The sequence below is a fragment of the Filicampus tigris genome, chromosome 12 (genome assembly GCF_054856515.1).
Source record: "Filicampus tigris isolate MCC_2025a chromosome 12, RoL_Ftig_1.0, whole genome shotgun sequence".
NCBI classification, from domain to species: Eukaryota; Metazoa; Chordata; class Actinopteri; order Syngnathiformes; family Syngnathidae; genus Filicampus; species Filicampus tigris.
Genome location: NC_141228.1, coordinates 16,410,424 through 16,422,938, shown reverse-complemented (window position 1 = coordinate 16,422,938; position 12,515 = coordinate 16,410,424). Strand labels below are relative to the sequence as shown.

At 43.5% G+C, this 12,515-nt stretch overlaps 1 protein-coding gene across 7 annotated transcripts in view; it reads left to right on the top strand.

The window, feature by feature from the left end:
- tp63 (tumor protein p63) overlaps positions 1-12,515 on the top strand; it is a 54,783-nt gene that overhangs the window by 38,045 nt on the left and 4,223 nt on the right. For 5 of the 7 annotated variants that reach the window (XM_086047141.1, XM_086047138.1, XM_086047134.1 and 2 more), the window contains 7 exons: positions 7,500-7,686; positions 7,779-7,894; positions 8,112-8,221; positions 8,506-8,642; positions 9,055-9,137; positions 9,216-9,340; positions 12,146-12,291. In XM_086047141.1, coding sequence (XP_085903267.1) covers positions 7,500-7,686; positions 7,779-7,894; positions 8,112-8,221; positions 8,506-8,642; positions 9,055-9,137; positions 9,216-9,340; positions 12,146-12,291 — 904 coding nt within the window. The remainder of the gene's footprint in view (positions 1-7,499; positions 7,687-7,778; positions 7,895-8,111; positions 8,222-8,505; positions 8,643-9,054; positions 9,138-9,215; positions 9,341-12,145; positions 12,292-12,515) is intronic. The other 2 variants (XM_086047135.1, XM_086047140.1) reach the window with 1 other exon arrangement.

Sequence of the window (12,515 nt, the reverse complement as noted above, 5' to 3'; positions counted from 1 at the left end):
TTTTGCCCAAACAAAACACACTCAAAAATAATGCCGTCTTTGATTTTTATTTCAAATCGAAAACAATCATAATCATTTCAGCGCTAATTACGATTAAAGGGTCAATTCCTCTTTTTGACGTTCACTCAAATTGACCTAAAAACACAAACAAACACCAAATCAAAGCATTTAAATCAGACGAAAGCTCCGCCAATGCCGGCCTCCTTTTGAAGCAAGCTTGGGGTGGGTGAACTCATCGGCGATTCCTTTTTGACGACTCCTCTCACGGAGACACACCTAATCCTCACCCCATCGCTTCACCTCTTCCTGTCTGGGAAGACAAGGGTGACACACAACACCTCCAGTCCACCTCTTCCCAGAAAGTCTTCCCCACCCTCTTCCTCTTCCTCCATCACTGATCCTCCTGCTCTGAATTAATGGCGCGTCGCCAAAGCTTATCCTCGGCCCCCATTGTGCATTGAGAAGATTGCCCGTGTTTGCCCAGTGTCTTAGGGGGTCGCCGGGATTACAGTAATGGATGGAGGGCCCTACTGTGGATAAGACTTGTGTCAATACTCCCTTTTCGAGTCAATTGCGCCGCAGGAGAAGGAGGAGGAAGAAGGGTTTGTCTCAAAGACAAGAGCGTTCCAGCGAAAGGCGGCAAGACGCGACTTGTCCCGGGAACATCTGCGGGCCCGTCCCACGCCTCACGAGATGGGGCCGAGACTTGTTTGTGTCAGGGAGCGTGTCGCCACTTGCCCCTGGAAGCTACTGAAGGTGCAGCAAGAGGAGGAGGTGTTTTTTTTTTTTTTTCCTTTTTTTTTTTTACGATTTGGGCTTGTGTTGTGGAAAAGTTCATACATACCTATGCTGGAGGACGCTAAAAAGGAGAACGGTGTGATACTATTGACCCGTTGTTCTAATGTGACCATTGTTTGTTTTAGTAACAACTAATGTAGTACTATTTCCAAACTGATAATCAGGTTAAAAGGTGTGTTAGTACAGTGGGACCTCGATTTAAAGGGCTAATTGGATGCAGGGGTTGTCCGTTAAAGCCGATTGTCCGTGACATGGAAGTCAATTTTTTTTTTGGGGGGGGGGGGGGGGGACTAAAAATACATAGCATAGTACGAAATTAAAGCTTGGGACGTTTATCCAAACGTACCTTGTTGGTGCTTGGGGGAGGATGATTGCGTGCAACTGTTCATCTTCATGACTCACGATGTTAGCGCGTCCGCGATTAGATACAGCACATGCCACGTAGTGGCACTCGTTTTTAGCCATCTCTAGGGGCGGCCATTTTGTCTTCTGTCGACTGAAAATGACATCACAACTGCTCACAACGACCAGTCACGGCTCGGATTCAGAAAACAGGTCAGCTGTGCACTTAAAAACGAGTGAATTTTACCTTAATTTATATCCCACAAACGCAAAACTAATCGGAATGCTGTGTTTCAACTAGTGGGCCTGCTGGGAGCATATTCTTGAAAAAAAATTATGTTTGGGTTGACTTCCGCTTTAAAGCTCCTATCCCACTGAGCGGCAAAAAATTGCGAGCGTAGAACAGCACCACTCGTCGACTGGCGCTAGCTTAAAAGCTTTTTGCGTACTATTAATTCCATTGGTCAACAGTAAATTTTAGTCAGGATAGGCTTTATGTGTCCCTAAACATATTTCTGATGCAAATTTTAAAAATGTATTTTCTTTTTTTCTATCACATTTGTTTTTTGAGATATTTTTTTTGTTTTTGTTTTTAAGTTTGACCTATAAAAGCTTCTGCAATACTTATTCTAGTATACGTTTCAGGAAAAAAATCGACCTGTTGCTGAACCTAACATTTAATTCATAAATATTACTAAATATATTACATATGACATTGTTTTATTACTATTATTATTATTATTATTATTATTATTATTATTATGAAAATCTAATAGACAACAAACCCAGAGCAGATTCAGAATCTCTAAAAAAAATTTGCATCACTGATTTAAAAAAGTTGTAATAATTTGTTGACCGGTGTTATCTTTTTTTTACCATAAAAATTGTAATATCATCACTGTCCTGTGAAAAACACGTATGTCCAATTTTGGATTTTTTTTTTTTTTCAAGTTAATGCGATGTCTGTAATGCGGAAAAACCATTCACGTAAAAATAAGAAAAATGAAAAAAAAATGGACAAAATGCGACGATATGCTTTAACCTTTTTTCTAATGCCTTGGAGAGCAACCCCAGTTTGGGAATCACTGAGTTTCACAGCACATTTGCTCTTCCCTTATGAGATGGTTGATAAATATCAGTTTTAAGTTGTTAAAAGTTTTGCCTTTGACAAAAATAAATCATGAATTTATGAAAAAAAGAAAAAAAATGTTCCTGCCTTGAGCATTCCTGAAACAGCAATCCCCATCTAATGTGTATGCCACACAAACACAACCTTGAACCACATGCTGCTTCACCAAAACCAAAGAGAGTCCATTTCAATTACTTGAAACGATATCCCCCGATGACATTCCAATGCTTCTCGCTAGAGTTCAATGTAGGTGTTTGCCACAAGAAGGGGGGGTTTTGGGGGGGTGGGGGTGGAGGGAGGAAAGAAAGCATGAGTCCTACACGTTATTGACGCCGCAAGCAAGACGCGACATGTCAGGTATGAGGCAGACAAGACCAGAGGCGCCACGCCGCGCTTGTTTTGTCAGGACTTGACTGGGCTGCATGCGCCCGCAGCGCCTGTCAGCGCCACAGGAACGCCGCAGCTGGCGGGCCTGCCGGGACCTGCCGATGCACGGGAACTTCGCTCGCTCGCTCGCTTATCCCGATGCCGTCGCAATGACGGAATATGCCGGACACCGCTCGCTACATGCGTCGATCGCGATGACCTTTGGAATGTCGTGCGGAAGACAAGTTTGGGCCTTTCATTTCATGGAAGTTTGAGGTTGTCAAAGTCAAGTTTGGAAATTAGGGTTGCTAGTCAGGGTTTGGGAATTGGGGTTGAAGTTTGTTGCAGGGGATGTTTTTTTTTGTTTTTGTTTTTTTTTTCAAAAAGGAAGGAGGTTTCAAAGGGTTGCAGTCTCTGATGGAGACTGTAAAAGTGACAGTGATCTCCTTCCTGTCTTCCTTCTTTCCTTCTATTCTTCCTTTCGTCCATCCTTGCTTGCCTCCTTTACCTTCTATATTCAATTCTTCCTTCCATCCTTGCTTCATACATCCGCCATTCTTCAATGGTTCCTCCCTCCATCCCTTGTCCTTTCTTAAATAGGTCCCATCTTGTTGCCTTCCATCTATCCATTATTCCTTCCTTTCAATTTTTCCCCCACCTTCTACCCTTCCTCTATTCCAACCTTCCTTCTGTCCTTATTTTCTTCCTCCTCCCCTTCTGTCATGACTTTCATAAGTTTTTTTTCTCCTTCCGTCTTATCATACATCCTTCTTACTTGCCTTCTTTTCTGCCTTCCCACTTATTTCGTCCTTCCTTCCGTACATCCTGGTTTTCGTTCATCCTATGTTCCCTCTTTCTTCCTTCCTGCCTTCTTCCTACTTCTAACCTTTCCTTCCTTCCATCATTCTTTCCTTCCTTTCATCTTCTTGCCAACCTTCCACTCTTCCTTCCATCCTTCCTTTCATCCATCCTTCCTTATCTTTCCTACCTCCCGGTATTCTTTCCTCCCTTCCTTTTTTCTATCCAATCTTCATACATCCTTGATGCCTTCCATTCTTATTTCCTACCTTGCTTTCTTTCATCCTTCCCTTAGTTGCTACTTTACACTCTTCCTTCCATCCTCCCTACCTTCCATCCTCATACTCATCCATCATTCCCTCCCTTTCCTCTTTCACCCTACTTTCCTGCCTTCCAGCATTCTTTCCTGCTTTCCCTCCTTCAATCCAACTTTCATACTTCTTTGAAGCCTCCATTCTTATTTCCTACCGTGCTTTCTTTCAACCTTCCCTTATTTGCGACTTTACACTCTTCCTTCCATCCTCCCTACCTTCCATGTTACTTTCATTCCTTCCATGCTTTCATCTTTTTATCCATTCTGCCATCCTTCCCTTCTTTCCAACCTTCCACTCTTCCACTCATCCTTTTTGCGATTCATCCGTCCCTCACGCCCTCTCGTCTTTCATCCGTCTGTCCTACCTTCCAGCATTCTCTCCTTCCTTCCCTTCTTCCTTCCACCCTTCTATCCAACTTTGATACATCCTTGTTGATGCCTTCCATGCTAGTTTCTTACTTTCCATCCTTCTTTTCTTCGATTCTTTTCACTCTTTCCCTTCCTCTCTAAAAGGTCATGAAAATGTGTCTGTACTTACTTTTGGATGAGGTTGCATTGTGTGTGTGCGTGCGTGCGTGTGTGTGTGTGTGTGTGTGTGTGTGTGTGTGCGCGCGTGTGTGTCTGACCATTGTGAGTCCCAGCATGACCAACGAAAAAGTAGCAGCGACACATCTTGGTGCCCCCGCTACTGATCCCCATCATTCAACTGGTTAGCGTTAGCTGTTAGCGCTGAGCAAACGGCGCGCATATTTTTGCTGAAAAGTTTGTAGCTGGAGGGCAGGGATGGTTGTGTTGTGTTCTCCTCGCACTTCTCCTGGGTGGGTACGAGCCTGGGATGGTTTGATATCATCTAAACAAACTTTCAGAAAGATTAGATCTTTTCTCCACGGCCCGCGCGTGTGTGTTTTGTGCCTTTTGTTTTTAGCCTGCAGCTACGCAAAAAGGAACAGCCTGTAATTATTCTAATCACCACACAGAAGACCATCTCTGCCAAACTTAAAAAAACACCCGATATATTCAGTTCCTCAACTACTTGTGTAGTTTAACATTTTTTTTTTAATAGATAAAAATCATACATTTCGTAAAAAGGTATTAGCATAACTTCGAGTTTTAACCATTGAAACCTTCCCCGGGCACTAAAATGACTTGAGACCCAGTATGCATAGCCCTGGTTTAAAGAAATGTGGATAAAGAAGAATATGTCTAAAAAAAAACTTTTACAGACAGTGTGGAAGGGACTTCTGAGTTGAAGGTAGAAAATTCCCGTGTCAAATCCATCCCGAGTCCCGTTTTGTGTAATTTGACACGTTTCTCAATGCTTTTTCGTTCTTCTTTTTCCCCCCTGAAAAAGTGTTCTGAATCTCCCTCCTTAAACGCAAAATTGCCAGGCCAACTTTATCCCTGCATTTCACGTCAGTGCTGTTATTACATAAAAACAACATGGGGGGGGGCTTTAAAAAGTCGTAAAAAGGCACAAAATCCTGACCTCTACAGCGAGTGTAAAAGATTTGTGATTTTTTTTTTTTTTGCTTCTTCCTTCATAGGTTGAAAATTGCTAGGTTGACTTTGTCCTCCATTCTGTGTTGACGTTGTAGATCGATAGAAAGCTTGATTTTACAGGCAGCGTGAAAGGAGCTTCTGATACTACCTCCAAATCCAGGATATTGTTAGCTTGACTTTGAGCACCGCATTCCACGTCAGTTTCTACACAACAGCGACCTTGATAAAGGCTGAGAAATGTCATCTTTTAAAGGCCTCGACAAAGGTTTTAAGACACTACCTCTTGCCGGGTTGACTTCACACCCTCATTCCGTGTTGGTGACACCTAACGGGACTACGGCACGAAAAGCATGCGGTGTGAAAGGCTTGTGATACTACCTAGCAAGGCGGACAATCGGCGACAATTGGACAGCCTTGACCAGTCTCTTTGTCCCGTCACATTCAGCGTCGATTCCCCATCGGATCGGAGGCTTTTCCGCCTCATTTAACAGAGTGACGGCGGCGTGCGGGGGGGAGTGTCGGGTTTCGAGTGCAGCCATCCGTCTTTGCCACCGGCTCTTGTTTTCGTTACACTTTCGCGCATTGGTCAAGAGTGAAAGCAAGGATGGTATGAAAGGAAGGAAGGTAGGAAGGAAGGAAGGAAGGAAGGGAGGGAGGACAGAAGGATGTACGGGGAGCGCTAGCGTAGCCTGGCTAAGGTAAGATAACCCCCGAACCGCCCAACCCCCGCCCTGTAGCCCTTCAAAAGATGAAAGCCGTGCCTGGTTTAATTGCGGCTGCAGGCTTCGTTTTTATGGAGCCGCTCGGAAGTACCACCGGCTTTCCATTAGACATCTTCAAGGATGCCCAAAATGTGTGTGCGTGCGTATTCAAGTGGGTGGTAATCACAGTTCTGTCTTTAACCTCCTTTTTGCCGGAGGGCAAAACAAAGCAGGGTTGGCTTAGGCTTGGCTTGGCTTGGGTTGGTCCGACCAACAGGTGTTACCTCCCCCCCCCCCCCTCGTCCGTCCGTCTCTTCGATTCGGCCTGTTGTTGTTTTCGTGTGCTCGTAAGTAATCGTGATCCCTCGATTCCAACCTTGTTTCACACAGAGACCTCGCCGAAAAAGCGCAGCATCGATGGGTAGACGGCGGTGCTGTCGCAGATTAGACAATGTCGCTGTAGGGCGCGACTTACAAAATAGTTCCGTTTGAAAGTGACAGGGCAGTAGATGTGTGAAACTCGACACGCCTGCCCTGGCATTACACACGGGGGACATTCTGTCCTCTGTTATGGTATCTGATACTACCTCCAAAGGTGGAAAATTGCTGTGTTGACTTCAGCCCCCCCCCCCCATCTCTGTGTTGATTCCATTGAAAAAGAACAGTGTCACAGAAGAAAGATTAAAAAAATGCCGGTTTTAAAGGCAGTGTGAAAGGAGCTTCGACCTGCCTACTTCCTACAATTGCCGGACTGATTTCCCCCAAATTCACTGTTCTGTCTAAATGATACTGACATGGGCAAAAGTTGGAAAAAGGCTTTCTTTTACCGGCTTTCTGAAAAGGGTCTTCTGATACTACCTCCAAGGGTGGAAAATTGCCAGGTCAACATGTGAAGGACAGAACAGTCACACATAAAAAACGTTGAAATCGTCCCTATTTTTCAGGCAGTGTGAAAAGACGACTGCTGACGATGGAAAGGCTTTACCAGGCAGTGTTTAATGGACTTTGAATACTACCTCTAAAAGCGGAAAATGACCAGCTCCGGTTGGTCCATATCCGTGATTTCTATCGTTTACGGCAACATGTAGGAAGGACATACAGAATGTAGAGGTCAAAAAAGGGCTTAGGATGCTACCTCTCAAGGCGGAAAATTGTCAGGTGGACTCGGTTCCCCGTTCCATATCTATGCCCGTTATCAGGAAACAGTCATGAAAAAACAAAGCCTCAAATATCGGCTCTTACAAGCAGCATGAAAGCTTCTAATACTACTTGAGTCCAGTTGACCCCCCCCCCCCCTCCCATTCGGTGTTCTTTTTATCAACAACACAGGAAAGAGCCAGAAAATCTGGCGGCGTGAAACGGCGCTCTCTTACCGCCTCTAAAAGCGGAACATTCCAGGGCTGACTACGTAGCGCAATTCCGTGATCATGCTGATTATACAGAACAGCGACACCCGAAAAAAAAAAAAAAAAAGAAGACGGACCATGCCAGCGTTCCAACAGATTCACATGTTGACTCCAGTCCGCGTCACGTGTTCTCTTTCCTGTGTCAGTACTCCACAGAACTGAAGAAGCTGTACTGCCAGATCGCCAAGACCTGTCCCATCCAGATCAAAGTTCTGACCACCCCCCCGCAGGGCGCCGTCATCCGCGCCATGCCCGTCTACAAGAAGGCGGAACACGTCACCGAGGTGGTCAAGCGCTGCCCCAACCACGAGCTCAGCCGCGAGTTCAACGACGGTCGGTTGATTGATTGACTCTCGATTGCTCTTGACTGAACCGATCGCTCGGTCGTCATGTATTGAGCGCCACTGTAATCCGGCGTAATCCAGGTCAGATCGCGCCTCCCAGTCACCTGATCCGCGTGGAGGGTAACAGCCACGCCCAGTATGTGGAGGATTCCATCACCGGGAGGCAGAGCGTGCTGGTGCCCTACGAGCCGCCTCAGGTGAGAATCGAGGACTCTGGGATTTTGATACGGACGAGTGGGAGGAGGAGGGAAAAATGACGTTTTGCTGGAAGGGAAAATTCTTGTTCGCTCACCCTATTATGTCCGTATGCTAGTTATGCTTGGGGGGAAAAAAAAGAAAAAAAAAATGTACTTAATTTTTCTTTTAAAAAACCAAAAAAAGAAATGATGGGCTGACGTCCCGTTTCCCCATCAGGTGGGCACGGAGTTCACCACCATCTTGTACAACTTCATGTGCAACTCCAGCTGCGTGGGCGGCATGAACCGGCGACCCATTCTCATCATCGTCACCCTGGAGACCAGAGAGTAAGCGGCACAACACTACGTAACTGGCATTCGAAAAGAAAACAAGGCAAAAAGTCCTGAAATGAGGAGTTTATTACTTCATTAAAGAAGAAATGACTCCACTCAACCTTTGCGAGAATCTGACAATACATTCTTAAGACTTTTAAAGCGGGGGGAGGGGGAGACGAAATCCCTTGGAGCTTGTTTTCGATTGTCTTCATCTTGGGCAGATTTTACTTTTTGAAGATTGAGAGTTGCCAGCCTCCACATGATGTGTGTGTGTGTGGGTGTGCGCGTGCGTGTAGTGGTCAGGTTCTGGGCCGCCGCTGTTTCGAGGCTCGCATCTGCGCCTGTCCGGGTCGCGACCGCAAGGCGGACGAGGACAGCATCCGCAAGCAACACATCACGGACGCCACAAAGAGCAGTGAGGGTACGAAGCGCCGTAAGTAGAGCTTGGGGGGGCTTGGTGACGGGGCCCTGCGGCTTTTTACGCTTCGCCCCGTTCTGCATTAACGCCCGCATGCGTGGAATGGGGTCGGGAAGTCGGCCCATCAGCGAGCTGTATAAAAGCTGTCACGCTTTTTACAGACCGTAAAAAAAAAAAAAAAAAAAAAAAAGAGACAGGACAGAACACCACCACGACAACAAAACAAATAGTTGGTAAAATTCCGTCTTTTACGGACAATTTGAAAGAACCTCCAAAGGTGGAAAATTGTCCCCCATTCCCTAAGTACAGCTTGGGGTGAGCAACTTTTACCTCTCTTTCTGCCTTCCTTGATTCCCGCTCTGCCATAGTAGACCTGAAACGTCGCCGCCTCGCGCTCTTACCCGCCTTCTCCCTTTTCTGCTTCCAGCCTTCCGCCAGGTGTCTCACGGCATCCAAATGTCGGCCATCAAGAAGAGAAGATCCACGGACGAGGAGGTGTTTTGTTTGCCGGTGAGCGCGTCCTCCTCCTCCTCCTCCGTTCCGACCGCGCCCGTCGCCCCGCACCGCTTGACCGCCTCGTCCTTTCAGATAAAAGGACGCGAAATCTACGAGATTCTGGTGAAGATCAAGGAGTCTCTGGAGCTGATGCAGTTTTTGCCTCAGCACACGATCGAGTCGTACCGGCAGCAGCAGCAGAACCTGCTGCAGAAACAGTGAGTGGAGCCACGCGGCCTTCAGGGCCACTCGTGTAGCGCGTCGTCAGCATTTTTGAGCTTGAAGGGCTACTGTCGATGTCGCTGGTGTCGGTGTACGTCACGAGACTTTTACAGCAGCTGATGGCAGTTGGAGAGTGAGCAAATTGCATTTTTTTTTTTTTTTTTTTTACTTAAAAATATATACACCGGTAGCTTGACTCTCAACGGCAGCAACGTAAAAAGTTTTCGAGGGTTAGAAGCCGTCTATCGGTGGCTTTTTTCGTGTTCGCCAAAATATGACATACAGGCAAGCTTTTAATACACCACCGCTAGATGGGGGCAAAGAAAGTGTCCGAAAGTGTAGATTAAGGAACAAACTCAATCACGGAGTCAAGTTAACACTTTGTCAAGAATGACATTTTTGACATAAATAATTTTTGGGCAATCACATTTTTCCAACAAAAATAGATTTGAAGCCTTTCTAACAAAGATGATATTTTTCCGTATTTTTCTGGGATTTATTTTAAGCATTATATATTTTCAAGGAAAAGTAGCGTTCACCTCCAAAATTTTTCCACAAAAAAAAAAACTGATGCATTCCTTTAATTTTAGGACAAAAGTAATATTTTCCCAAAATGAAAAAAAATATTTATGAAGGAAAATACATGATTTTCTGACAAAACGTTTTATTAACAAAAATCACATTTTCTCTCAGAAAAAAAATGTTGGAAAAAGTCAAAAGATTTTTATTTTTACAAGAAAAAAAATACTGGTTTTGCAAGCTAGCCTTGACTTAAGAAAAAGGTAGGGTTTTTTTTTTTGTTTGGTTTCTTATTTATTAAATTATTTTTTTCCTGACAAAAGGTGTATTTTTTCACCTCCAAAAATGTCATCAAATGTTGTATTATTAGCTAAATGATACATATTAGCACTCTCCTCTGCTAACTATGCTAACTAACGTTCGTAGTTTGCATTTATGTATGTATGGTTCCACTAAAGCAACTATTTTGTGAAGTTTTATGTTATATTTGTTTCCATAACGTACCTATGCTAAACATTGTCAGTCCGACATAAAACAAATCACTGCTTGTTGGTTAATTTATAGCTTAGCAGGCTAACATTGCACATTTTGTGAGGTCACGTCGATGCTTATTCCAAGTACCAGGAATTAGTTGCAGGGGGAGTAAAAAATGAATGTGACACTTTTTTTTCTTTAAACATTAAATATAGGACTCTAGATAATACAAATGCCCCTGAGCACCACTATAGAACTACAAAAACTATAAATAATTCAATGTCAGTTTCCATTCTTGCTCCTTCAACTTTATGATTCTTGTTGCGGTCGCATGGTGCCCTCTTGTGGCTAACTTCAGCAGTGCAACTTTACTTCCTCAAGTCTTTGGGGTCTTTTTGGCTTTTGACAACTACTTGACATCATGCTCTTGTGCGTGCGCGCGTGTGTGCGTGTGCGTGTGTGTGTGCGTGTGTGCGTGCGTGTGTGTGGTGTGTGTGGTTCCTCGTTGCAGTGTAATCAAAACACGTCTCGGCAGTCAGCTGCTGGATCCCACCGGGGACGCCAGGTGGCGCTGCACCTCCTCCTGAGCCTTCCTCATTCCTCCTCCTCTTTTCACTCCTTTTTCCAGACTTTTCTGTCTTCAATGGACTCTTTTGATGAGTTTGCATGCGTTTTGTGTGTATGTGTTGCTTAATGCCAGAGCTGGACTCGTTCATGTTATGGTGTGGGTGGGTGAGGGGTCTTAATGTTATTATTATTGTATTATTATTATTTGTTTTGACAAAATGCTGGTCATGTTTTGTAAAGTCACTGCAGGACAGTTTGGGGAAACAAGCCAATGTTTTTCTTCTGTTTGAAACAGATTCTCTTTTCTTGTGGCTAATGCTAATAAAATGCCTTTTTTGTTTGGGTTATTATGTTGTTTTTATTAGTTGTTGTTGTTTTCTTTTTATATATTCTTTATATCCCTGCCCCGATAACTGTTTGGCAAAAGTCATGCTGTACACATTTAAATATGAACTGCAGGCTGTCTTAAGACTTTGATTTATGTTTAAAAATATTTGTAAATGTAAAATAAAAAGTATTAAAAAACTGTGAAATACTTAAAAAAACTATTATTTTATATTAAAGTACATTCAAACATTGCCCCCCCCACCCAAAAAAAACAGTATTGAAAAACAGTTCTGCCTGTAATTCACATCTTTTTTGTTGTAAACACTAAAAAAATAAGGCATTTTATTCCTTATAGGTATATATTTTTGGGATTAATTGGCTGTCGGAATTTTATCCTGCCAAATATCGGAATCAGACACACAAAAATCTTATCACCTAGGCCGTAGTATTCATTCATTTATTTATTTGACTTAATTGAATTTATGCATATTAATGTACATTTTTAAATACCTTTTTGCTACTTAACTATTTACTACTTATATACATTAAAAAGAAAGACAAAGTCAAGACTTTGATTAAAAAAAATAACAAATGTGAACATTTTTTAATGTGTAAAAAAACAAGTGTTTCAAAAAAGATATTGATCAAATTTGATCAATCTTTTTCAACATGCTTTTTTTTTTAAGTAACATTATTTTATTTTTTTTAAAGAATTTTTTTTTTTTTTTTTTCAATCAAAACCAAACCAAGTTCCTAATACGATTTCCAGGGTGTCAGTGGATCCTTAAATTACCATTTAAAGGTGATATCTTCCTTTTGACTTCAAATATTAAACTAGGCCTACAAAAGCATTTCTGGAATGCTAATCCAATGTGAGTGATGACGCCATCTATTCTCTTGCCTTTTGCACCCAGGACGTCGATGGCGCCTCAGCCGGCATACGGCTCCAGCTCCCCCCCTCACGGCAAAGTCAACAAGCTTCCGTCGGTCAGTCAGCTCATCAACCCGCAGCAGCGCAACACGCTCACCCCGTCCGGCATGTCCACTGGCCTCACCGATAGTAAGCTCGCTCCTTCTTTTGTTTGTTTGTTTGTTTACTCCACTTCCTGTCACGCCTCTCACCCGCGTTCAAACGACGTCCTGTAGGGCTGGGCAGTATGGCCTTAAAATAAAATTGCCAATTTAGTTTGTCTTCCACAGAAATCGCATTTCTGATTTTAATCAGATTTTTTTTTTTCAATTGCTTTACATTTTTTTTTCCCTTCAATACAAAGTGAAGAGAAA